The 27,463-nt window shown below is 40.0% G+C and overlaps 1 protein-coding gene across 2 annotated transcripts in view; it reads left to right on the forward strand.

Moving 5' to 3' along the window:
* Positions 1–23,054, forward strand: part of agxt2 (alanine--glyoxylate aminotransferase 2) — a 67,813-nt gene extending 44,759 nt beyond the window's left edge. For both annotated transcript variants that reach the window (XM_013136996.3, XM_013136997.3), the window contains exons 11-14: positions 4,339–4,427; positions 4,720–4,869; positions 22,082–22,180; positions 22,779–23,054. In XM_013136996.3, coding sequence (XP_012992450.2) covers positions 4,339–4,427; positions 4,720–4,869; positions 22,082–22,180; positions 22,779–22,883 — 443 coding nt within the window. In that variant the 3' untranslated portion in view covers positions 22,884–23,054. The remainder of the gene's footprint in view (positions 1–4,338; positions 4,428–4,719; positions 4,870–22,081; positions 22,181–22,778) is intronic.
* The last annotated feature ends 4,409 nt before the right edge of the window (positions 23,055–27,463 follow it).

Below are 27,463 nucleotides of genomic sequence, written 5' to 3' on the forward strand. Positions count from 1 at the left end.
GTTTTACTCTTAACCTATAAATCAATACATGGACATGCTCCTACTTACCTGGCTGAAATGATCCAGCCATACATACCTACACGTAACCTTAGATCGCAAGATGCAGGCCTTTTAATTGTACCTAGAATTTCTAAACAAACAGTTGGCGGCAGGGCCTTTTCTCATAGAGCTCCACTCCTGTGGAATGATCTGCCAATTAAGGTTAGAAATGCAAACTCAGTGCAAACATTCAAGTGTCTACTAAAAACTCATCTCTACAGCACGGTTTATCATTAGGTGTAGCCTGGCCCGGGGGCGTGAAGGTGACCAGTAGGCTTGATACTGTCCACCCTTGCTGTCTTGCCAGGTGGGCTCTCGTCGCCACTGGGATGCCCTCCCTCCAATGCCTTTCGGGGGAAGAGTCACTGGCTTGTTGTTGACTCTCTGTTGCGCACTTGTGCAATTGGGCTGTACGCCGCTAGCAATACTCGGCCCTCATTCAGGGGGGTTGCGGTTGGTGGGTGTCCCTTTGGTTGATGCCTGGCAATGTGGTTGGATTGATTTCCTGCCTGTTGGGCCCTGTCCGGGGCCTCCCCCGGGTAGGGCCACAGTGTCACCGGACCCCCCCGTCTCAGTTCCAAGGTGTTACGCTGCTATATTACTGTGCTGGGGGATATGAGGGATGGACTACTAACTTTTCTCAGTTTCCTCCAGTTTTAAATTTTAGAAGGAGATGAGGTCCTGGTCCACACCTGGATTACCTGGTTTGGGGGGCCCGTTGCTGTCCCTGTCCTTGTCCACCTGGTCATACTTTTGACCTAGTCTAAAATCAAATAGACTCTGGATTTAGCCCAGAGAAATTTATTTATTATTCCAATTGGACTCTTAATATCTCACCCGGCACAGCCAGAAGAGGACTGGTCACCCCTCTGAGCCTGGGTCCTCTCTAGGTTTCTTCCTAAAATTCGACCTTAGGGAGTTTTTCCTAGCCACTGAAATTCAACACTACTGTTGTCTGCTCCTTGGGGTTAAGGCCGGGTGTCTCTGTAAAGCACTTTGTGACAACTGCTGTTGTAAAAAGGGCTTTATAAATAAATTTGATTGATTGATTGATTTGTCCTACATATGAACATAGAATAGTAGCTAAAGCACGATGGACGGAAAGCAAATAATATATATACTAGTGAAATACACAGCTATCAATCAAATTTGAAAGCTTTGGTAACTGCAGTAGTTACACATTCTTTGTAGTTTAGTGATCACTTAAAGCACATTTTCGATCGCATTTGCACATGAAGGAAAGAGAGCTAGCCTACATTCCCAACAGTAATTAGTGAAGTACAGTATTGGGAAGCATCTTAACCAAACTATTTTGGGTAAGAGGCAAGGGCAAGACTAAAATGGAAAACACTTAAAATAACAAAAATTATGTAAAATCATATCAAAGTAATACAATAAGAAGTTAAGAGAAATTGAATAAAACCAACAACAGATTAAAACACAGTAAGAGGGCATTACAAATAAGTAAAGAGTGGACCTGACAAAAACCAAAGGACAACCTCAGACTGAACTAAAAGCAAGAGAAAAAGGTGGGTCTTTAAATTTGATTTAAAATTTCAATGGTGGAACGGGACTTAATGTGGGATGAGAGACTAATCCAGAGCATGGGAGCAGCAACAAACAAAACTAGGCTACCCCATCCTTCCTGGAGGGAGGGTTCATGCTTCTTCCAAACATCTTATCCATGTCTATGATCGGATGTTTTAATCCTTAATATAATTGATGCAACCGTTTTTTACTCCTATTTACTCTATTTCCATGACATTCATGTTCACAGTAGCAGAGGAATTTGAAAATGATGCATAATACAACAAATTGGGGAGGACCCCCAGACCCCTGCTTCATTTGTGCACACTTTATAATAATTTGGTAGCTCATGTTAACCACCTGACTGTACCACAAAAAGTATTTGACTCTAGTCACAATTTTAAGCAAGTTTGCAAGGGTATAATTTCGGCAAGGCCATTCTCCTGCCTGCCGAAATTACCGGTCTAACGTATATCCAAATCGCAAATTTATTTTCTGCTCCAAAAAAGGTGAAAGATATGCGTTTCACGCGAGGCAACAGGTATGCGTCGCACGTCCGTTATTGTTTTTCCTGTGGGTGCCGTAGGTATTTTTGTGGATTACTTAAATACCTAGACTAAATTTGTTTAAATACTCAATGTTAGTTTGAGTTACCTGCAACTGCTAGCGAAGATGTCTGCTTCAAGTTTACAAGCGGCACCACAATACAGTGGATATAAAAAGTCTACACACCCCTGTTAAAATGCCAAGTTTTTGTGATGTAAAAGAATGAGACAAATCATGTCAGAACCTTTTCCACGTTTAATGTGAACAATTCAATTGAAAAACAAACTGAAATCTTCTATGGAAAAAATGAAAAATAAAAACCTTACAATAACCTGGTTGCATCAATGTGCACACCCCTCATAAATGGGGTTGTGGTTGTGTTCAGAACTAACCAATCACATTCAAACCCATGTTAAATAGAAGTCATTATACACCTGCCATCATTTAAAGTGACTCTGATTAATCACAAATAAAGTTCAGCTGTTCTTGTAGGCTTTTCCTGAAATTTTCTTAGTTGCATCTCAGAGGAAAAGACATGGTCCGCAGAGAGCTTCCAAAGCATCAGAGGGATCTCATTATTGAAAGATATCAGTCAGGAGAAGGGTACTAAAGAATTTCCAAAGCATTAGATATACCATGGAACACAGTGAAGACAGTCATTATCAAGTGGGGAAAATATGGCAGAACAGAGACATTACCAAGAACTGGACCTTCCTCCAAAGATGAGAAGAAAACTGGTCAGGGAGGCTTCCAAGAGGCCTAAAGCAACATTAAAGGAACTGCAGTAATTTCTGCCAAGTACTGGCTGTGTGCTACATTTGACAACGATCTCCTGTATTCTTCATATGAATGGGCTATTGGGTAGGGCAGCAAGAAGGAAGCCTTTTCTTACAAAGAAAAACATCCAAGCCTGGCTGAAGTCCACCAAAAACCAAGGTTGAACTTTTTGGCCACAATTCCAAAAGGTATGTTTGGCACAAAAACAACACTGCACATCACCCAGAGAACACCATACCCACAGTGAAGCATGGTGGTGGCAGCATCATGCTTTGGGGCTGTTTTTCTTCAGCTGGAACCGGGGCCTTAGTCAGGGTGGAGGGAATTATGAACAGTTCCAAATACCAGGCAGTTTTGGCACAAAACCTTCAGGCGTCCGTTAGAAAGCTGAAGATGAAGAGGAAGTTCACCTTTTAGCATGACAACGACCCAAAGCACACATCCAAATCCACAAAAGCATGGCTTCCCCAGAAGAAGATTAACATTGTGGAATGGCCCAGCCAGAGACCAGACCTGAATCAGATTGAACATCTGGGAGGAGATCTGAAGAGGGCTGTGCACAGGAGATGTCCTCGCAATCTGACAGATTTGGAGCGCTTTTGCAAAGAAGACTGGGCAAATATTGCCACATCCAGATGTGCCATGCTAATAGACTCCTACCCAAAAAGACTGAGTGCTGTAATAAATTCAAAAGGTGCTTCAACAAAGTATTAGTTTAAGGGTGTGCACACTTGCAACCAGGTTATTGTTATTCTTTTTTATGTTTTATTTTTCCCCCTCAATGATTTCAGTTTGTTTATCAATTGAATAGTTCATGTTATAGATCACATTAAAGGTGTAGAAAATTCTGACATTATCTATCTTTGTCTCATTCTTTTACATCACATGAATTTGGCATATTAACAGGGGTGTGTAGACTAACCAGCTATGGCAACGGCACAAACATAGCAAACGCGGCAAATGCCATTGCATTAAATGCACAGTTAAATTAAATGAATATTTCGATACAGGCTGCACCTTCAAATTGGTTATTAGTGTAAAATAAACTTAAACTGGATTTTTATTCAGTTTAACAGCACATAATGGAGGCTAGGATTTCTATTTTTAAGTGAGATTATCTACGCTCTTTACACCCATCAATTTTCAAACATAAATGATAACCAATATCTCAATATAATCAATATATTTAATCTGTTTCAATATTTTATCCAAATTGTGCAGCCCTCATTCTGAGACACAAATGCATTAAGAACAGCATTTAAAATACATCTGTTAATTTGTCACCATGATGGATAGGTTTTACACATTTGTAACTGTTTAATCTTTTAATAGAACATATTTGAAACACATCCCCTTGATTATCATTTAGTGGTAGACATCCTCATACACACACTTTCCTATGAATTGTAATTATGTACATTTTTTATTTTATTGTAATTTGGGTTTCAGAGATTGCTGCTTCGTTTGGAAGGGGAGTTCACTTCAACACGTTTGGTGGTAATCCAGTGGCTTGTGCCATCGCCTCATCTGTTCTGGATGTAAGCAGGAAAAAATAAACAAAACTACTAAATGTGATAAGCTTTAAAAAAACATGTTAAACAAATACCTGTGATGAATGCATTTAAAATGTCCTTTTTATTATATAATAATTTTTTGGTAATTAGTAGTTTGAGTTCATTTTCTATATTCAAGAGTAGGTTTTGGTACCTTGAAAGTAAATGTGCAATGACCTTTTTCTAATAACTTTTCTAGCATGCATGTATCCTGTGCCTATCCATGAATAAAGTCTAATACATTGAGTTGTGTTTTTTGTTGCACACTACTCATCAGACAATGAAGGAGGATGGCACGCAGCAAATCAGCCATGAAATGGGGACCTATCTGTTGATGGGGCTGTCCAAGATAAGGGACAAATATGAGATCATTGGGGATGTCCGTGGGAAGGGACTACAGATTGGAGTGGAAATGGTCAAAGATAAGGTAAGTAAGCCTTGTCTGTGAGCAAAATTACTCTAGAAAATAACATAAAAACATAATAATAGGTGAAAGTGGTTTGAACCGTCAAGACCCCTCAGGTCGTCTGGGTCTGGTCTGCTTACATTTCCCAGAGTAAGGACAAAGGTTTGTGAGGCAGAGTTTAGTCATGCTGTGTTGAAACAAACTGCCAAAAAATCTCCAAAGTTTTAAATCTAGGCTAAAAACTTTTGTTTACTACTACCTTTTAATAATATTCACCCTGTTAAATACTGTTTCATTTGTATGTTTTGTTTTTTAAATGTGCAGTTTTCTTTTATACTTCTAGTACGCATGTTTGTTTATGATTGTTATGATTATTATTTCATTTTTTTGAACTGCTGAAACCGTAATGAGTTTGTTCCGGTACATTATTATGGTTTCAGCAGTTCACTGGTTGCTTTACAGATTACTTGATTTTAATAGTAACTAAGTTAGATTACAAGTTACTTTATTAGTTACTTTCAGCAGCTGCCAACAACAACCCCCGCCTCCTCAACATAAAAATGACAACCTGTTTTGCCAACACTACCTTTATTGGAAGTGCATTTTTAACAGTAACGTCAACAATATATCTCCTGACATTTTAAGTTGAACTTAATTTATTTCTTGAAATTAGCATAAATACTTGTTTTTCTAAAATATAAAATGAAGACAGTCTTTCTTGACCTGACATATTTAACTGTTAACATTGTAATGGCAAAACTTACTTTCTTTATAAATGTAACTATCACATTCTTTTTAACATGTTTTATGAACATTAAACCTGTTGTTCACAGCATTAGAGCAGCAAGGAGTGGTTTTACAAAACAAAACGTTTATAACACCACATGTAGGCTGATATGTCTACTTTTGTTATTTTGGCCTAATCTTATGTTGTAATTGCATATTATTAGTGAAAGAGTGGAGTGGGGCGAGTAAACCAGTGGTTGTACCTCATTAACAGAAGCTTCTCAAACCTCTTGTCAGAAAGTCTATTTCTTCGAGGCGTGAGCACCAAACCTCCCAGACTGAAAAGCCGCTCCAAAGGAGCACTTGATGGGTTGGAGAGTTTTCCAGAAAATGTTCTTTATGTTTGAAAAATTATGCAGAATCTGAAGGTCATCATTAGCTGACCTCAAGTAGTCCATGACTTCATTTTCTGCAGATGTGGTGGGCACACTGGCAGGGCTTTGTGCTGCAGGAGCAGCTGTGAGGCGGCACTCTGCTGTCAGAAGCTCTTTTACTCACTCCCTCCTACCTGCATCTCTCAGCCATCAGAGTTATAATTTTGGACAACTGACAGTTGCAAGAAGGGCATTGTTGTCGTCCAGCACACTGGCAAAACTAGTCTGGATAGGCTGAAAAATATAATTGATATGTTTATCCCAATAAGGCCTACTATGTATTATGTCATTGAATTATTTGCAAACCATGCCTAATTTGGGATCAATATTATGGATTGAATTTTGTTTTAGGTTACTTACTGATATTTGTATTTGTTTTAATCTTCTTTTGCAATGATAATGAATATTCTGTACCATTTTGATGAATAGTGGGATGCAATAAATTTTAACTAGCTTAGAACATGGAACACACATGCACTATGGCATCTGGAAGGCCTGCAGTCATCCTGGAGAGGGCATCTTTGACAACCAGGGTCTTCTTATTATCAAAACTTCAAGTGTGGGTAGTAAAGTCCCAAAAGGACAGTCACCTTGTAAAATGTCCAGTGCTACAGTTAGAGGTTTCATGGCGGTGCAGTACTCATGCAGGAATTGGTACTCTTTGTCTTTGAAGCACTTAACTCCCAGTTTGGTGCTCAGAGTATTCAGCTCATTCATGGGGATTTCTGCAATTCTCTTTACAGCATCAAAAAAGGAATTCCACCTTGTGGATGTTGGTACCAGGAGCTTTCTGTTGCTGACTTCCTCCACTGTTTCTGATGCAAGGGTAGATCTACTTGATTTGGTCCAAAGAGCTGTGCATTTTGCTGTGCTGCTCCTATACACAGCCTTGCTCTCTGCATTGGAAGTTAAATATTTCTCCACATCATTTGTGGAAATGAGGTTGATGGTGTGTGAAGCACACCTGTGGGGAGGGGGAAGAGACAGCTGGCCATCAATTTCATCATCAGCTGAGAGGATTTCTGTCAGATCTAAAAAAGTGACATCATCATCATATGTGGGGTTGAACTCTCCCTCCTCCGCCTCATCAACCAACTCTGTGATAGGCTGATAAACTTTAAACTCCTTGACAAAGTTGGATCCATTATCAGTCACTGTTGCAACTACTTTGTTGAGTAGTCCATATGAAGAGTGAATGTTTTCGATTTCTGCACCAATAACATCATACTAGATTTAGCGACTTTTCAGACCCCCTTAGCGACTTTTTTTTTAAAAAGCGACTAGCGACAAATCTAGTGACTTTTTGTGGTGTTATTGGAGACCTGTTCTTACTCTTCTCAACAAGCAGCGGGTGCCGCCATGGGAAAAGCACTCATCTGAAAGCACTCACAGGCAGCCCAGTCCTCGCACAGCAGTTCCTCCGAGCTGCAGTCAGAGCAGGAGATGTTAACTCCTCCGCGTCCAGACTGAAAATGAATCGCGCATGCGCTCTGCCAGAGTGTCTCTTTTGGGTAACTTTTGGGTTGGTTTAAAAAAAAAAAAAAGATTAGACAAAAGAATGTTAATTTGTAGTTCTGTGAGGCAGTTCGGCATTGACAGTCGTAGGGATCTTGTTTATTATGGCATGAAATGAGGGCGAGTCAACCATGTTTAATGACTGTATTCGCGCATCTCTCTCCTCCCTCCATTGTGGTGTATGTTTGTGTTGCTGCGTGGTACACGAACTGTCCTCATGTTGAAAACATGACTTGTCGAGTGACTTCACTCCCCGAGACACAAGAAGAAAGCATATATATTTTTATTAAGGAAAATGGAAAATAGTAACGCATAATGACTTGAATAAGTAACTTTACTCTGATTACTGGTTTGGTAATACTAACCAGTAATCAGAGTAAATGAGTAATTAGATTACTCATTACTGGAAAAAGTGGTCAGATTAGAGTAACGTGTTACTAAGTATCACGTTACCAGCATCAATGGATATATTTTACAAAGTTCGTTCCCATCAGTCTACTGACGTAGTTTCATTGCTTTTCTCTCCTTCGGTTGTTCTGTTTCCAGTGCAGCTCAGATAAATCATAGCTTTTATCCAATCAGATTTTTAAAAAGCATGTAGAAGTCTGTCATTTTTATCATAGGTACTGTTCAACTGTGAGTGATGGAATCTAAAACAAAAATCCCGAAAATCACATTGTGTGACTTTTTAAGTAATTAACTTGCATTTTATTGCATGACATAAGTATTTGATATATCATAAAAGCAGAACTTAATATTTGGTACAGAAACCTTTGTTTGCATTTACATAGATCATACATTTCCTGTAGTTCGTGACCAGGTTTGCACACACTGCAGCAGGGATTTTGGCCCACTCCTCCATACAGACCTTCTCCAGATTCTTCAGGTTTCGGGGCTGTCGCTGGGCAATACAGACTTTCAGCTCCCTCCAAAGATTTCTATTGGGTTCAAGTCTGGAGACTGGCTAGGCCACTCCAGGACCTTGAGATATTTCTTACGGAGCCACTCCTTAGTTGCCCTGGCTGTGTGTTTCGGGTCGTTCTCATGTTGGAAGACCCAGCCACGACCCATCTTCAATGTTCTTACTGAGGGAAGGAGGTTGTTGGCCAAGATCTCGCGATACATGGCCCCATCCATCCTCCCCTCAATACGGTGCAGTCGTCCTGTCCCCTTTGTAGAAAAGCATTCCCAAAGAATGATGTTTCCACCTCCATGCTTCACGGTTGGGATGGTGATCTTGGGGTTGTACTCATCCTTCTTCCTCCTCCAAACACGGTGAGTGGAGTTTAGACCAAAAAGCTCTATTTTTGTCTCATTAGACCACATTACCTTTTCCCATTCCTCCTCTGGATCATGCAGATGGCCAGTGGCAAACTTCCGACGGGCCTGGACATGCGCTGGCTTGAGCAGGGGGACCTTGCGTGCATTGCAAGATTTTAATCCATGACGGCGTATGTGTTACTAATGGTTTTCTTTGAGACTGTGGTCCCAGCTCTCTTCAGGTCATTGACCAGGTCCTGCCGTGTAGTTCTGGGCTGATACCACACCTTCCTCATGATCATTGATGCCCCACAAGGTGAGATCTTGCATGGAGCCACAGCCCGAGGGAGATTGACCGTCATCTTCATCTTCTTCCATTTTCTAATAATTGCGCCAACAGTGGTTGCCTTCTCACCAAGCTGCTTGCCTATTGTCCTGTAGCCCATCCCAGCCTTGTGCAGGTCTACAATATATCCCTGATGTTCTTACACAGCTCTCTGGTCTTGGTCATTAGCCAGTCGGTACCCGTCAGCTGCCTCAGGAGTCCCACAAGCCAACCAGGCCTGATAGGACTCCTTCTTCAGCTTGACGGCATCCCTTACTTCCGGTGTCCACCACCGGGTTCGGGGATTGCCGCCTCGACAGGCACCGGAGTCCACAGCTCCGAACGGCCGCTTCGACAATGGCGGTGGAGAACATGGTCCACTCGGACTCAATATCTCCAGCCTCCCTCGGGATCCAGTCGAAGCTCTGTCGGAGGTGGGAGTTAAAGATCTCTCTGACAGGAGACTCGGCCAGACGTTCCCAGCAGACCCTTACAGTACGCTTGGGCCTGCCGAGTCTGTCCAGCTTCCTCCCCCGCCATCGGATCCAACTCACCACCAGGTGGTGATCAGTTGACAGCTCCGCCCCTCTCTTCACCCGAGTGTCCAAGACATACGGCCGCAGGTCAGATGAAACGACAACAAAGTCGATCATCGACCTGCGGCCTAGGGTGTCCTGGTGCCATGTGCACTGATGGACACCCTTATGCTTGAACATGGTGTTCGTTATGGACAAACTGTGACTAGCACAGAAGTCCAATAACTGAACACCACTCGGGTTCAGATCAGGGGGGCCGTTCCTACCAATCACACCCCTCCAGGTGTCACTGTCGTTGCCCACGTGGGCGTTGAAAATATATTTAACTTACCTCAGTTTAAACTAGCCTATTGTTTTTGTTGGTTTTATTATTATTAGGGGGCCAAGAAACGAAGTTACTATTTTTATTATTATTATTATTATTCAGGGCCATTTTCAGAGGTCCATAGCTCGGTCCCCTCTGGTTCAAACGCTCCATCTGATTGTAGACTGCCAAGGTCCGAAGGACCGTGGCCATCATGGTACCCTTACTCCTCATGGTGGTGCTGTCGAAAATGGAAAAAGTGAAGCTCAGATCTCATGAACCGAATGTCGTAGAGACACGCAACCAAATTACAGATATACCCCTTCTCATGCTGACCAAAAAAAGTCCTTCAGGTCTTTCAAATTCTCCCCTTGGATTTTCCTTGGATCTCTTCCAAGACCGCTGAACGGATTTGCATGCCTTTTTGTGTGAAGGACCTTTGAATCATTATTATTAAAAGTTTTATAAGGAAAGTTGATATCTCAAATAGTATGGCCGAAATCAGCGAATTAATTTGAGCTGGGCGGGTCTATGATTTTAGAAGTCCATTAATCCCAAATGGAACATCAAACAGCTATGAAAGGAAACATACTAGTATATGTGTCTCTCAGGAATGGACAGAAAATGTCCCATACAGAAATACCTCATGGGGGCACTATAAATATCACAGATGTTTCTCACGATTTTGCCGTTAATAAAAACACACTTACATAACATCTCCTCCGAAACCACTGAACAGAGTGGTTTTACATGGGTGTAGCACTTTGTTAGGCTACATATCCCGTCAGGAATATCAGAGACTTACGCCCTTTAACATAGCACTAAAAATAAGGTCCACAGATGGACCAAATAGACCTTAAGGGGGCGCTACAATGACCCTGACAACTTTGAGCATTTATGAACAGTAAAATACACACTCTAAAGACATCTTCTCTTCAGAGACCACTGAACGGATTTGCACGCCGTTTGATGAGAAGGACCCTGGAACCAGTATCTTCAATTGCATTATTTGGATTTGATTTCTCAAATGATTTGACCGCAGTAAGTAAATGAAGTAAAATCACGTAAACGCCATCTACTCTGATATCTTTGAACAGATTGGCATGTTGTTTGCTTTTGAAGGATCTTTGGACCATAATATTTAACCCCCTGAGGACGGACTTGGCGGTACCGCCCACGCCTGGGGTGTATTTGCATAACAATGACATAGTATTACATACTTTCAAAATGGTTTGTGATAGAGAGATTCTGTTTTCTTTGCTGTTTCCGAGAGATTCCGCTGAAAACGCAGATGCGCTTTGTGTTTACATGGCACATTTCCTTGTTGTCGTCATCCTGTCCAAATGCAACCAAACCCTTGTGCACCTGACCAATGGATGGGCTGCAGGGTGACAGCATCTAATGGAAGGCTGTTGCTAGGCAGAATAGTTTATTATACCCAATCAGGGGAAGGAATCTGTTATGTATTTGATCCAATCAAAAGGTTGCTGGGTGGGACATAAGTTTTGTTTTCTTCATTTGCTCAATCTGACTGTAGACAAGGTTGTGGCAGTATGTCAGCTTAGCTAGCACGCTAACTTAGCATTAGGGAACTTTTTAGCATTGTGTCCTTGCGTAACGCTAACTTGTCGAAAAGACAAAGAGAGGATTTGTGTTTTCAACAGTTTTATAAGTATTATTATTAGTATAAAATAGCAAAACGTAAAAACACTTTTACTAAATGTAGCCATAGTCCGTTACGGTTATCAAATGCTGGATAGCTGAGTTACCAGACAACAAAGGACGAATGCTAACAACAGGCTAATGCTAACGCAAGAACAGTCTGGTAAGTAACATCTAATAACCTATTTATCAGGAAATAATGTAATACAAATATGATCATTATAGATATTGTCTGCTTTGCTTATTTGGAATGGGAGAACTGTTCTACATGGCTGTGTGTGGTCTGAATTCAGTCATAAATAGAAAAATAATTATGAGTGTGATAATCATATTGTCCTGTATGCACATAAGGTGAATTATTTAATTGTTCTGTTCACTTTTATTGTGATACAATGCATATGTGTGTAAGAAAAAGGGTTTGAAAAGTGTTTTTGGGTGGAACTGTTCTGCCATTTATTTTTCTGTTCACATTCATTGTGAAGCTCTTTCTTACACAAATGTGCATTGTGTTTGCACAGAACATTTGTATTGGGAGTATCACTCCATATGTGTGTGTTATGGTCAGAATTCAATGATATATAGAAAAAATCTGATTTCGCTTATGAAATGAAACTGTTAGAATGTTGAGTTGGAGTTGGTGGTTCTATCAGCAGTTACGGAGGGCTATTTTTGAAGCTATGTGAGGAGCGACGGCAGTGCTTGTGAGTCAATGGGGAATGGGTTGGGTGTTGGGAGCATGGCAGCATTCAGTTCTCGATGTTTTGCGTTATTCTTTTTGTTTATATTGGACTATTATTTTGAAGGAACTCTTATTTTAGGAAGAGCAAATGTTAAGTGTTTGTAAATCTCCTTGAAGAGTAAGTTGGTCTTGGCAGTTGAAATTGCTGCTGCCATAATCTAGATTCCAGTGGAAGGTTTAGGATATGGATGATAAATGGATGATTAATGCCCGTGTAATTTCAAACCCAATTGAAATTTTAATTTTATTTTCCCCTTGTAAAGAAGACCTTTATTTTCATATTCGTCACATTTTTTGTAAAAAAAAACAGTATATTATTTTAGGGTATTCCAGGTAATATGTTTGACTAGTATTTGTTTCTGTGTTTAAAACTAATAAAAATAGTCTAGAGTATTTGTGTCCAGTGAGGTTAGTTTCTTGTTAGATATTACAAATCATATATTATTGTACACATAGATGTTTTTAGGAGATATATTTCTAACAAATTTCCCTTGGTAAGTTTTTTGCCATGTGACTTCCTGTCAATTTATAATAAATGGCATTGTCACATCCAATCCCATCGACAGCTTAAATTTTTTGTTAGGTCAAGGTGGTAGTACAGGTGCTGGTCATAAAATTAAAATATCATAAAAAGTTGATTTATTTCAGTAATTCCATTCAAAAAGTGAAACTTGTATAATGTATACATTCATTCCACACAGACTGATATATTTCAAGTGTTTATTTATTTTAATTTTGATGATTATAACTAATGAAAATCCCAAATTCAGTATCTCAGAAAATTTGAATATTGTGAATAGGTTCAATATTGAAGACACCTGGTGCCACACTCGAATCAGCTAATTAACCCAAAACACCTGCAAAGGCCTTTAAATGGTGTCTCAGTCTAGTTCTGTAGGCAACACAATCATGGGGAAGACTGCTGACTTGACAGCTGTCCAAAGACGACCATTGACACCTTGCACAAGGAGGGCAAGACACAAAAGGTCATTGCTAAAGAGGCTGGCTGTTCACAGAGCTCTGTGTCCAAGCACATTAATAGAGAGGCGAAGGGAAGGAAAAGATGTGGTAGAAAAAAGTGTACAAGCAATAGGGATAACCGCACCCTGGAGAGGATTGTGAAATAAAACCCATTCAAAAATGTGGGGGAAATTCACAAAGAGTGGACTGCAGCTGGAGTCAGTGCTTCAAAAACCACCAAGCACCCATGCAAGATATAGGTTTCAGCTTTCGCATTCCTTGTGTCAAGCCACTCTTGAAAAAGACAGCGTCAGAAGCGTCTCGCCTGGGCTAAAGACAAAAAGGACTGGACTGCTGCTGAATTATGTTCTCTGATGATAGTATATTTTGCATTTCCTTTGGAAATCAAGGTCTCAGAGTCTGGAGGAAGAGAGGAGAGGCACAGAATCCACATTGCTTGAAGTCCAGTGTAAAGTATCCACAGTCAGGGATGGTTTGGGGTGCCATGTCATCTGCTGGTGTTGGTCCACTGTGTTTTCTGAGGTCCATGGTCAACGCAGCCGTCTACCAGGAGGTTTTAGAGCACTTCATGCTTCCTGCTGCTGACCAACTTTATGGAGATGCAGATTTCATTTTCCAACAGGACCATGGTATCCCTGTTCTTAATTGGCCAGCAAACTCGCCTGACCTTAACCCTATAGAAAATCTATGGGGTACTGTGAAGAGGAAGATGCGATACGCCAGACCCAAGAATGCAGAAGAGCTGAAGGCCACTATCATAGCAACCTGGGCTCTCATAACACCTGAGCAGTGCCACAGACTTATCGACTCCATTCCACACCACATTGCTGCAGTACTTCAGGCTGTACATGCTCATACTTTTCATGTTCATACTTTTCAGTTGGCCAACATTTCTAAAAATAATTTTTTGTATTGGTCTTGAGTAATATTCAAATTTTCTGAGATACTGAATTTGGGATTTTCATTAGTTGTCAGTTATAATCATCACAATTAAAAGAAATAAACATTTGAAATATATCAGTCTGTGTGCAATGAATGTTTCACTTTTTGAATGGAATTACTGAAATAAATTAACTTTTTGATGATATTCTAATTTTATGACCAGCACCTGTATTTTTTAAGATTACAAACTTTCCAAGAGGACACGATTTTGTGGGTTAGTTTCAAATGAAGCTAGGTATTGTAATGGGGATATTAGCCTATTTCGTAAATTGTTGTTGTATATTTTGAAAAAGTTTAGATATAATAGGTCTAATTGTTGAAACATTTCCTGTCTAAAGTGATCTAATATAGCCTGTACAAGCTATTGGAAAGCCACATTTTTGAAAATGGTATCTTACGAAGGCGGACATTTCACTAGGGACTTGTCCCCTCCACATTTCGAAATTGCATTATTGTCCCCATCTTCCACTTTTTATGGTGAAAAAATTAGGACAGTGTGCTTCAGTACCTAGCAGTAACCCAGATAGCAATGCATCGGCGGACCGGAGGCGGTCCTCCAGAGACAGTAGAAGCGTCAGAATGTCTTAATCGCAAACACGTTTGCCGGCTCACCGCCAGCCGCTTTCCTACCGCCTTTGTTCTGCGGCCGGCCCGTGGGCCAACCGCCGTTCCACCGCTCTTATACAGAAGGCGGACCTTCTGCGGCAAACGCTATTTTCGAGCGATTTGCCGCTTTTATATATATAATATTTATAGCATGCAGTTTATCGAGAATAATGATTGATCAAACCAGACAAATTTCCATTTGGTGTTTTAATTCCACATTTCAAAGTACAGTAGATCACTGAAATAAATAACAGGCAGAAAAGAATATACATATAAATACACACTACAGAACATGCAGGTTTCCAATTACATTTTGGTTAAATAAAATAGCCCTACAAGCAAATTATAACACATAAATTGTTAATAATATAAAGAGGTTAGCTCTGGGATGAAAATAATTACCAGTAAACATAAGTAATGAGGATTTTTGGTACCAAAGAATGTGCAGGACACCAAATAAATCGAGGTATAACAACCAATTTTCAAGCCATTTCTAATAGGAAAAGTGGTAATAATTTAGAGTAAAGCTCTAGAGTAGAATAGACCATTACAATGGCATTGCTGACCTGGAGCACAAGATTTACACCATGCTGCAATAAGATCTGTGTCTCTTGTATCTGTGATAAACAAAACTTGACATATATATTTATATAAAAATACGGAGGTAAAAACAGTAGTAGAACAGACAATTATAACTGCAATGCTGACCTGTGGCACACAGGGTTTACAAGCTATATTTAACAATAGAATAACAGTTAAGCACTGTGACGGAATGAAAAATGCTGATGTTAAAAACAGTAAGTAAAATATTTGGTACCAGGTAAGGAAAAAGTATTTCCAAGCTATTATTAATAGAATAACAGTTAAGCACACTGATGGAATGAAAGTAGAATTTTGGTACTAGTTAATGTGCAATATCAAGTAACAGGTATGAAATAGGATTTACAAACTATAATAGAATTGTTAAGCACTGACGGAATGAAATAAGCCAATACTAAAGTTAAAATAAAATAAAAATCTACAGTGAACAGGGTGGATTTGGTGAGTGTAGTCTGGCACTTCTGGCTTCTTGATGTTACTGACTGCAGGATAAAGAAAGTGTTCCAGTTCAGTGATGTTGGGGTTTCAGTAGTCAGCCTAGGTTTAAGGGGTCGGCTGTGGGTCCCTCTCAGCTGTGCGGCGCCTTTTCTGCGTTCACGGTCAGATGCTCCTTTCAGGTAACACACCTACAGGGGTTCCCAGAATAAAAGAATTAAGTAGTCAGTCCTGGTCCCTCAAATACTAAACTATGACATTTATATCTAGGTCTACTACATGAACAGGTATTAAACTAACAACCTGTCATCCGAAGCTACAAAATGAAAGGCATATGGTAATTCTGAACCTACATTACACACAAAAAAATAACATTTAAGAAAGAGTGCACGTTCTCACCTGCTTGTGCATTGCATTCCCTCAGGGCTTGGTTCTCCGCCCTCAGGGCTTGGTTTTCATTCTGGAGTCTCTGGAAATCTACATAAAAAAATAAAAACAACAACTACTAAAGGCAATATTTTCAATACTGTTAAAACACTGGACAATAAGACATAGGCCTAGAATATACCTTCATAGCTGAAAACTTTGTGCTGTACACGAGATGCCAGGGGCGTCCAAGGGCCAGTAACAAAGCGATGACCTTCTCCTATTGATAATCATTGACGTAAAATTTTTTGAAGTAATTGCATACATTTAATGAATTGGACTTAAATGTAAAACTTAGTTTAGCGCAACGTATTACATATCTCCAGCGTTTTCACCCATATGCTGCCAGGGTAAATTTGCTGCTGGGGGTGTAAAGCTTAGTACTTGACGAGCTGGGGGAACAAACATAACAGCTTTAATTTCTCTGCAGAGATTGCATATTCAGTAATGAAACAATAATTGAACTGTGCAAAGCTAATGGAATGTACAACACACCTCGACACCTTTTATCCAGAAAGTCAAGTGCCCTAATGAAAAACTGATTATGGATAAAAGGATTCCTAATCTTAAATAGAAGCAAAAGTTTCCAAGACAAAAAACGTCACAAATAACATCACTTACTTGTACTCAAACTCTTGGCTCTGTGAAGTGGAGTCTGGATTACTGGGGAGAAACCTGGTTCTGAGAAAGAGGGAACAGAAATTTGAAAACCTAACAGTGTAGAGTTTAGTTACAGGATCACAAATTAAGCATCACAGCAATACATTTTACATACCAGCTCTGAAGTCTACAGATGGCTCAACATTTTCCTGGTTTTCTGGAATTGATGCAACTTCTGTAGCATGTAGTGATTCAAGTGAATGTCCTGTTTGTCCCTCTCAACTCTTTTCAATATTATTTTCCTTTTGGCCCAGTAACTAGACATTGTGACTAACAATGCATTTACCTTTAAAGTCAAAACGATTGACCAAATGTAGGTCTCTTGGGTGAAGATAACCGGTTATGCTCTGGTCAAGGTATCTGCAAGAAAACGTGAACAAAACCGGATTGTTAACGTTAGGAATATACAGTAGCTATGCTGTGGGGGGGGAACATTATCAGCCAAATGTGGAACAGTGAAATTGTTAAAAATAAAATGTATTCATTGAGTGATGTGGGATTAAGTGAACACAGAATTTTCCTCAAATGTAAAAAGTACAGCAGTTCAGAGAATTAGAAATCACTATCGCCTTAAATCCAGTACAGTAGCAACACAGCACAAAACTTGCTAGCCAGAGTGTATACTGTAACAAAGGCAAAACAGCATGTGCTAGCTAACACTTACTAGCTACTCTAGCTACTGGACTAGCAGCATACTTGTTCAAGCAAACAAAATAATTTAAACAACATAAATACATTGTTATTTTTGTCACGCTGTTAAAACATTCTGTCACGCTGTAATGACGTTCTACGTCATGTTTCACTGTCAGGGTAATTCAGCCTACATGACTGGGTGCACCATGTCTCCGCAGGATATTCAATTGTGTACAATTGTAGAATTCAGGAGCTTTAAAAAAAATTAAAATTCACCCTCACTTAAAAAACCAACAGTTCACAATAAATTTTCCATTATATTAAACCCAGCTGAAACCTATTTGGTTTATTTAAATTAAACTTAACGTTGTCTGTGTTATTGAGTTGTCACAGTATGTAATGCACTGGCATGTGTTAAGGTAGGTATTCGGTTAGCAGAAAGGAATTAAATGAAGCTGAGGACAGGAGGTGTCTATTTCTGAAATTAGACATTCTGATGTACTTATTTTTTTGTTTAGTTGTACATTTGCTCCTTCCACATCTCCATCCATCCATCATCCGCTTATCTGGGGCCGGGTCGCGGGGGCAGCAGTCTAAGCAGGGATGCCCAGACTTCCCTCTCCCCAGACACTTCCTCTAGCTCTTCCGGGGGGACACCGAGGCGTTCCCAGGCCATCCGGGAGACATAGTCCCTCCAGCGTGTCCTAGGTCTTCTCCGGGGTCTCCTCCCGGTGGGACGGGACCGGAACACCTTCCCAGAAAGGCGTCCCGGAGGCATCCGAAACAGATGCCCAAGCCACCTCAGCTGACCCCTCTCGATGTGGAGGAGCAGCGGCTCTACTCTGAGCTCCTCCCGGGTGACCGAGCTTCTCACCCTATCTCTAAGGGATCGCCCAGCCACCCTGCGGAGAAAGCTCATTTCGGCCGCCTGTATCCGGGATCTTGTCCTTTCGGTGACCCAAAGCTCATGACCATAGGTGAGAGTAGTAACGTAGATTGACCGGTAAATCGAGAGCTTCGCCTTGCGACTCAGCTCTTTCTTCACCATGACAGACCGATACATCGACTGCATTACTACAGAAGCTGCATCGATCCGTCTGTCAATCTCCCGTTCCATCCTTCCCTCCCTCGTGAACAAGACCCCTAGATACTTAAACTCCTCCACTTGAGGCAGGCACTCTCCACCAACCTGAAGTGGGAAAGCCACCCTTTTCCGACTGAGGACCATGGCCTCGGATTTGGAGGTACTGATTTTCATCCCCACCGCTTCACACTCGGCTGCAAACCGTCCCAGTACATGCTGAAGGTCCTGGTTAGAAGGGGCCAACACGACAACATCATCCGCAAAGAACAGAGACGAAATTGTGTGGTCCCCAAACCTTCCACATCTTTCATTCATCAAAACATTTATTGACTGACTGGTATCTACAGTGAGCTATTTCTTTTTTGCACTTTTTGACCTAATATTGACATCGAACACCTGACAGTATATTGCATACTGTGGCAACTCAAAAACAGACCATATAAAGTTTAAATTATCAAAGCAAATAGCTTTTAGCTTTTTTAAAAATATATAATTAAGTGATGTTCTAGTACCACTTTAGCAATTTGGCATGATCACTCAAGGATAAGGTGTTGGAGTAATGGTTGTTGGAAATGAGGCCTGTGTAGATTTAATCAAAAAGACTTAAATAGTAATGTTTTTTACATCATTAATGTCCCGACTATACTTTGATCAGTTGAATACCACGTTGGTGAATACAAGTTAAAATGTCCTATCAAAACAGCAACATTTGTAAGTTATTTCTTTTGGACCCCAGTGTATAACTTTTATTGTCCTGTTAGATTTCAGATCAATTCCATGGCTAAAATAAAGGTTTCCATAAAATGTATTTCAAATTGACTAGCAATATTATTTGTTTTATAGATGCCACGCAAACCTGGATTTATGCTGAGCGTTTTGTGTGTGTCTTTGGGTGTGGGGCCTGTCCTGTCCTGTGTGTTCAAGTGGTTCTATAATTATTAAGTTCTGTTTGATTCCCAATTGAGCCAAATGTTTTTGTGTCATAGGGTAAGGCACTCCCCCCTAATTTATTCCAGGAAAATGTACCTGTACTTATTGTAAGTCAAGCATCTGTTAAATGACTAAAATGTATACTTGTATGATTGTTATTAATGTACAGAAGTAACTTCTCTAATTTATTACCTACATTATCTAGCTCGGCTAGTTTTAATATAATTTTTAACATAACCTTTCAAATGGTAATTTCCATTTTCAATGTGTAGCTTAGAAAAATTAAGCTTTTCATTATATAAGATGTCTGTGAGTGTGAAATTAATCTACGATCTTTTATTACACTGATGCTGAAAATGTTTTGTTGTAATAATCTAAGCTATTCCGCAAACAAAGTCAATTGACAGTATGCTAAAATCCTATTATCTTATCTTACCAGTTCACTATTATTCTTCTGGCAAAAAACTGTCCTTTTTGCAAATTCCTGTGAGTTAAAGTGGTGTAAAGGTACCCAAATTAATATAGTGAAGTGTCAAGAAACACAACTTCTGGTGCAGTGGACATGCAAATCAGTGGTGGCACAAGCCTGTGAAGTTGGACTTTTTGAAAGGTCACCACACCCATCCCTTTTACCTAGTCCATAGGTGTATCTCCTCACTATGAAATGTTTTCCCACTGAGACCCAAAAAATCACCATCATGGATTTTCAGTCATCTCAGTTATTATAACACTTAAAACACTACTCATATGGCAGCAAATGACCAATCTCGATGTAGTTTGACATTTGGTATCTATGTATGAAGATATTCAATTGTTGTATGAACCATACCAGTATGTAAAAAACTACATGGGGTCACCATTGGACAGAAAAAAACATCCTTCCAACATTGGGTTAATGTTTGTACACATGTGGACAGTTTCTTTTATCCTACAAACCATATTGCATAACTTTCATGCTAACTAAATGGTGAAACCCACTAAATGCTGCTTGCAGCTTTAATTGAAGTTAGAAATGTAAAGACAATTGCTTAGTTACAGTAACATATACAAGTTTCCTTTTGTCATTACTTGGGCCCCATAATCGCTGCTTGCAGCTATATTTGGAGATGTATTTTTATTAGGCAATAAGAACTTATGAGTACACAAGTTAATGAATTAGCTAATCATATTTCTCTAAATATGATCTGCTTTATTCTCACAGATTGATTTGAGGTTGTTTAGATAATTTCAATTGGAAATGTGGCTCATGCTACCGTAGAAGTTCACGTCTCAAACTACTGATATCTGCAAGTTTTCAACAAAAGATTCTAGCGTCTTCTTCAACATGTCTTATAAAATGTAACATTAAGTAAACAAACACTTGGTCTTTTTTATAATATGTTTCTATGTATCAGATGAATAAGATTCAGTATTTATCAATATTTATTTATAAAAACATTCTGTATTTACACTGTCTTTACAAAAATATCATGTTTATCAGACCACAACTAACACTAGTTTAATTCTAGTTTGCATTGCTTATTAGTCAGTAGGGTGTATTGCATACCTGTATGCAGGACTGAACATAACCACAAACCTACATTCTTAAGCCCAGGTGAGATACTTAAGACCGATAACAATCTGATCTGTGTAGTTTTAGAACATCTTATGTTGTCTGTAGTTTTAGAAAATCCTATTTTGTCTGCTAGATTTTCTAAGGCCAAACAAACTTTGCTAAAACTGGTGCCCCTGAGTGGAACTGTGGTCTAAGTCATTGCCTCTTAATCAGTACATCTGTCATTGTGGTCTACGTCATTGCCTTTGATTAGAATGTCTGTCATTCTTTACTATGTACTTTTAGCTCATCTTATGAAGTCTTGAGTATCTGAAGGTTTAATATGTGAAAGTGTCTTGAAGAACCTTTTGGTTTATTGACAGATTTATGATTTTGTAAAATGTATATTCATCAAGTTTGTATCCTACATTTTTATATACAATATACACTAAGGGAGGATTTTACTTATCAAGCCTAGTCTAAAATCAAGCTCAGTGGAGTTCACCACTAAGTGCACCACTACAGCAGCAAAACCACATGCCAGTGTCATTATTAAAACATGTGATAAGAGTACAATAAAACAATAAAACATCAACAGGAATGCCATTTATCTTAAGTGCCCCTACTAAGTGACACTTACGTTCCAAAGATTCTTCAGTAGCTTGTTTCTACATTAAACTAATTTCAGCTTTCATTAAAAGAATATCCAAATACAACTCATTGTCTAGAAATGGTTGAGGAACTCCAGGGGTACAGTGTTTAAATCTAGAGTCTAAACACTGCTTGAAATTTCAGATCCCAAAATGAGTAATGACATTTGATTCCGTCTGTCAAGAAACTCAACTGAACCTTCCAATATATCCTGTCTCCACCTTTCACTGGCTGTCTGTTTCCTTCTTAGGCAAGCCGCGAACCCCTCCCACCAGCAGCCATGAGCGAGATCTTCGAAGACACTAAAGACATGGGAGTACTGATTGGGAAGGGTGGAGTGTATGGACAGGTACGGTCCAGTCCACTTTCTGTCTGTTCCTGTGGATTGTAATTAGTTACATGCCAACAGAGTAATGTAAATAAAGCAAATACAAGAGCCCTGCTTTTAGGATCAAATATTATAATATGCAGAGTCAAAAATGTTGCTTTTGGTATGCTAGTTTTTGTCTATTTGCATTCCAATATCAATACATTTCTCACAATTTTCCCATCTGAGGGTTATTCAAGTATTCCCTTTTGGCTGCGTGAATCATTACCAGATTAAGGCCAATAGTTCATCAGTATTTCCATGTTCAGATGATCAGTTGGTCAATTAATACAGGTTGGAACATGTCTGTAGCCATAGTCGTCTGGCATCATCCAGATCAGCATTACAACCAGATGGACATTCAGTATTTAATGAACACATCACCTTGACATCTTCGGTATAACTCAAGGATGAGTGCAATACGCCAGATTTCTCTAACTGTTGATGTTAATTAATGTAGTCTTTTCGCAAATGAAATAATAACAAAATTGCTTTAACCTCTACAGTCTTAGAGAGTTTACTATTCAAAGAACATCTCGGGGATCTCCTGCTTATATTCTCTCTCTTTCGTCATCAACAGACATTCCGGATTAAGCCTCCTATGTGTATCACCAAGGACGATGCAGACTTCTTCTTGGCTGTGTTTAACCAGGCCTTAAACAACTACATGGAAGCTCATCATTAAGCTACCCTTCATCCAGTCACTTCTTTCCAAAAGCTCAGTGCAATGGACAGGAAGTTCAGAAATCGCATACAGTCGCTCTCAAAAGTACTAACCCCCAGGGTCTGTTGCATATTTGATTGTCAAAGAGAAAAATAAAATCTATTAATTGTTCTAAATGAATTACAAATAAAAAAACACAAAATAATTGATTGTAATTTGTGTTGATTAGTGGTAAAAAAAAAACTAATTCAATACATTTTCTTTTCATTTCACACAAAATGTTGAAAATAGGATGAATACATTTGATTGCCACTTTATATTCTATTAAGGAATATGACGCAACCTAATGCCTAACATAATATATAACATAATGCAATGTTGTTAAACAAGCCTACATTTGATTTAAATAGACAATATGTAAACTTCTGAGAATTTCAATAGTAACTGTTAATATATACATCTTTAGAGCTCAAGGAAGTATTTCTGACCGACTAATTCATAGTACACTTATTCCGCAAAAGACTGTTTAAATGAAAGATTTATCAGCAATAAAGCCAATAATTCAGTCTGCATTATTCAGTCTGCTCCTTACATTGCAGATGATTTAAAGTGCCCTCCACTAATATGGGCAATCTTGTTGAATATGTGCAAAACTTTTACTTCAACATTCAGTTGAAGTAAAATTATAAAAAAGTGAAATAAATTATATATTCTTCCTCAAAACATGTGGGCCATAATTATTGGCACCCCTACATATTATTGTAGGTAAAATCTAATTTACTTACATTTTATGACCAAAAGTACACTGATATGACCAGATGTACAGTATGTGGCCACCCCTACCAATTATTGAGTTCAGGTGTTTCAGCTACACACAAGTTTTCATAGAATGTATAAGAAATGTATTGACCCCACACACACAGTGAGGAGGATGGTTCAAGTGGCCAAAGAATCTCTTAGGACCACAGCTGGAGAATTGCAGATGTTAGTTGGGTCTTGGTTTCAGAAAATCTTCAAAATTACGATCAAACAGCACTTACATAACCAGATGTTGTTTGGGAGGGTTCCCAGAAAAAAAAAATCCTTTGCTGTCATCAAACAAGAAATTCAACCACTTACAATTTCACAAACGTTACAGGAACTTTCACTGAGACCAGGGTGGATGGTCAGATGAGACCAAAATATATATATTTTTTTTTAAACAAACACCAGGTTTGGCAAAGACAAAAGGATTGCTATGCAGAAATGTTTCTCATCCACCCCAAGAATGGTGGTGGATCTTTGTTGTGGGGCTGTTTTAATTCCAGATGTCCTGGACAACATGGTATCATAGATACCAGCAAGTATCAACAGATATTAAAACCTGACTGCCTCTGCCAGAAAGTTTAAACTGGGCCATGTTTGGATCTTACAGCAGGATAATGATCCAAATCACACTGCAGAATCAACCCAAAATTGGTTCACTGACTACAGAATCAAGGTTTTGCCACTGCAATCCCAGTCCCCTGACCTAATCCCCAATGAAAAACTGGGGGGTTGGCTGAAGGGTAGAGTCTACAAGCATGGGGCTCGGAATCTAAAGGATCTGTTGAGATTCTGATTGGAGGAATGGTATCACATCCCTTGTCATGTATATTCCAAACTCATTATGCCTCAGAGCTCAGAAAACTCAGAGCTGTTGTCTTGGCAAAGGGAGGTCACACAAAGTATTACATGAAGGGATGGCAATTATTTTGGCACAAATATATTTGAGAACATTATTTTACTTTAATTAAATCATTTTTTTTTAATGAATGAAAGCTTAAATAAATTACATAAAATAACAAGCTCCTCGCATCTACAGCCAATTCAGATATTTTGCAAAATTACTGGCAAAATAGCCGATGTTCCCTGTAGTTCGTCTACTGGGTGTTTTGGAAACCTGAACATTTGGAAAATAATTTGTTTACAGGGAACACTACACTTCCTTTCTCCATTCATTTCATATCACTATGACCATTATTTTATTCTGTGCGTTAGGTCTAAAAAAATATATTTTGCTTAGCCTCACAAGCCCTTTCCAAATTGTACTACAGGTAACAGTGTTTAATTTCTGTTTTTTAAATTGCACTTTTTATTTTACGAGGCAAATCCATTAGGAACAGATTCTTACTTACAATAACGCCCTGACAGGAGACAAAATACCTCCTTTTCAGGATAAGTACTGGGATTAAATAAAAAAGAGATGGACTGAAGACAAATGACAACAATACAGTACCAACAAGGAGACCTTAACAGTGCTACAGGGCACAAACATTTAAATGAAACAGCCAAGAAAACAGCAGGACCACATGACAGAATTACCTCACATGCTGTATTTGTAAAGTACAGTGGGGAGAACAAGTATTTGATAGACTGCCGATTTTGCAGGTTTTCCCACTTACAAAACATGTAGAAGTCTGTCATTTTTATCATAGGTACTCTTCAACGGAATCTAAAACAAAAATCCAGAAAATAACATTGTATGGTTTTTAAGTAATTAATTTGCATTTTATTACATGACATAAGTATTTGATACATCAGAAAAGCAGAACTTAATATTTGGTACAGAAAACTTTGTTTGCAATTACAGAGATCATACGTTTCCTGTAGTTCTTGACCAGGTTTGCACACACTGCAGCAGGGATTTTGGTGTTCTTGGGGTTGTACTCATCCTTCTTCTTCCTCCAAACACAGCGAGTGGAGTTTAGACCAAAAAGCTCTATTTTTGTCTCATCAGACCACATGACCTTCTCCCATTCCTCCTCTGGATCATTCAGATGGTCATTGGCAAACTTCAGACGGGCCTGGACATGCACTGGTTTGAGCAGGGGGACCTTGCGTGCGCTGCAGGATTTTAATCCATGACGGCGTAGTGTGTTACTAATGGTTTTCTTTGAGACTGTGGTCCCAGCTCTCTTCAGGTCATTGACCAGGTCCTGCAGTGTAGTTCTGGGCTGATCCCTCACCTTCCTCATGATCATTGATTCCCCACGAGGTGAGATCTTGCATGGAGCCCCAGACCAAGGGAGATTGACCGTCATCTTGAACTTCTTCCATTTTCTAATAATTGCGCCAACAGTTGTTGCCTTTTCACCAAGCTGCTTGCCTATTGTCCTGTAGCCTATCCCAGCCATGTGCAGGTCTACAATTTTATCCCTGATGTCTTTACACAGCTCTCTGGCTCTTGGCCATTGTGGAGAGGTTGGAGTCTGTTTGATTAAGTGTGTGGAAAGGTGACTTTTATACAGGTAACGAGTTCAAACAGGTGCAGTTAATACAGGTAATGAGTGGAGAACAGGTGGGCTTCTTAAAGAAAAACTAACATGTCTGTGAGAGTCGGAATTCTTAATAGTTGGAAGGTGATCAAATACTTATGTCATGCAATAAAATGCAAATTAATTGTGTAAAAATATTTTCTATATATCATTGAATTCTGATCATAACACACCCATACGGAGTGATACTCCCAATACAAATGTTCTGTGCAAACACAATGCACATTTGTGGAAGAAAAGGCTTCACAATGAATGTGAACCGAAAAATGAATGGCAGAACAGTTCCACCCAAAAACACTTTTCAAACCCTTTTTCTTACACACACATGCATTGACCTTTGAGTACCCGAGTGACCCAAGGAGCTATGTTGTCTGGGGCTGTATGCCCCTAGTAGGGTCTCCCAAGGCAAACAGGTCTTAGGCGACGGGTCAGACTAAGAGCGGTTCAAAACCCCCTTAATGATGCGTAAGATTTTGAGTACCGTGACGTTGCCCGGTATGGCGCAGCCGGGGCCCCACCCTGGAGCCAGGCCCGGGGTTGGGGCTCGTATGCAAGTGCCTGGTGGCCGGGCCTTCCCCCATGGGGCCCGGCCGGGCTCAGCCCGTCGAAGGCAGGGGCCTAGACAATCCGATCTCTGGACACGGAAACTGGCTCTAGGGACGTGGAATGTCACCTCGCTGGCGGGGAAGGAGCCTGAGATCGTGCGTGAGGTTGAGAGGTTCCGATTAGAGGTAGTCAGGATCACCTCTACGCACGGCTTGGGCTCTGGAACCACACTCCTTGAGAGAGGATGGACTCTTCACCACTCTGGAGTTGCCCATGGTGAGAGGCGGCGGACTGGTGTGGGTTTGCTTATAGCTCCCCAGCTCTGCCGCCATGTGTTGGAGTTTACCCCGGTGAACGAGAGGGTCGTTTCCCTGCGCCTACGGGTCGGGGATAGGTCTCTCACTGTTGCCTACGGGCCGAACGGCAGTGCAGAGTACCCGACCTTCTTGGAGTCTCTGGGAGGGGTGCTGGAAAGTGCTCCGACTGGGGACTCTATCGTTCTACTGGGGGACTTCAACGCCCACGTGGGCAACGACAGTGACACCTGGAGGGGCGTGATTGGGAGGAACGGCCCCCCTGATCTGAACCCGAGTGGTGTTCAGTTATTGGACTTCTGTGCTAGTCACAGTTTGTCCATAACGAACACCATGTTCATGCATAAGGGTGTCCATCAGTGCATCAGTGGCACCAGGACACCCTAGGCCGCAGGTCGATGATCGACTTTGTTGTCGTCTCATCTGACCTGCGGCCGTATGTCTT

This window comes from Esox lucius, chromosome 14, assembly GCF_011004845.1.
Source record: "Esox lucius isolate fEsoLuc1 chromosome 14, fEsoLuc1.pri, whole genome shotgun sequence".
Lineage (NCBI taxonomy): Eukaryota > Metazoa > Chordata > Actinopteri > Esociformes > Esocidae > Esox > Esox lucius.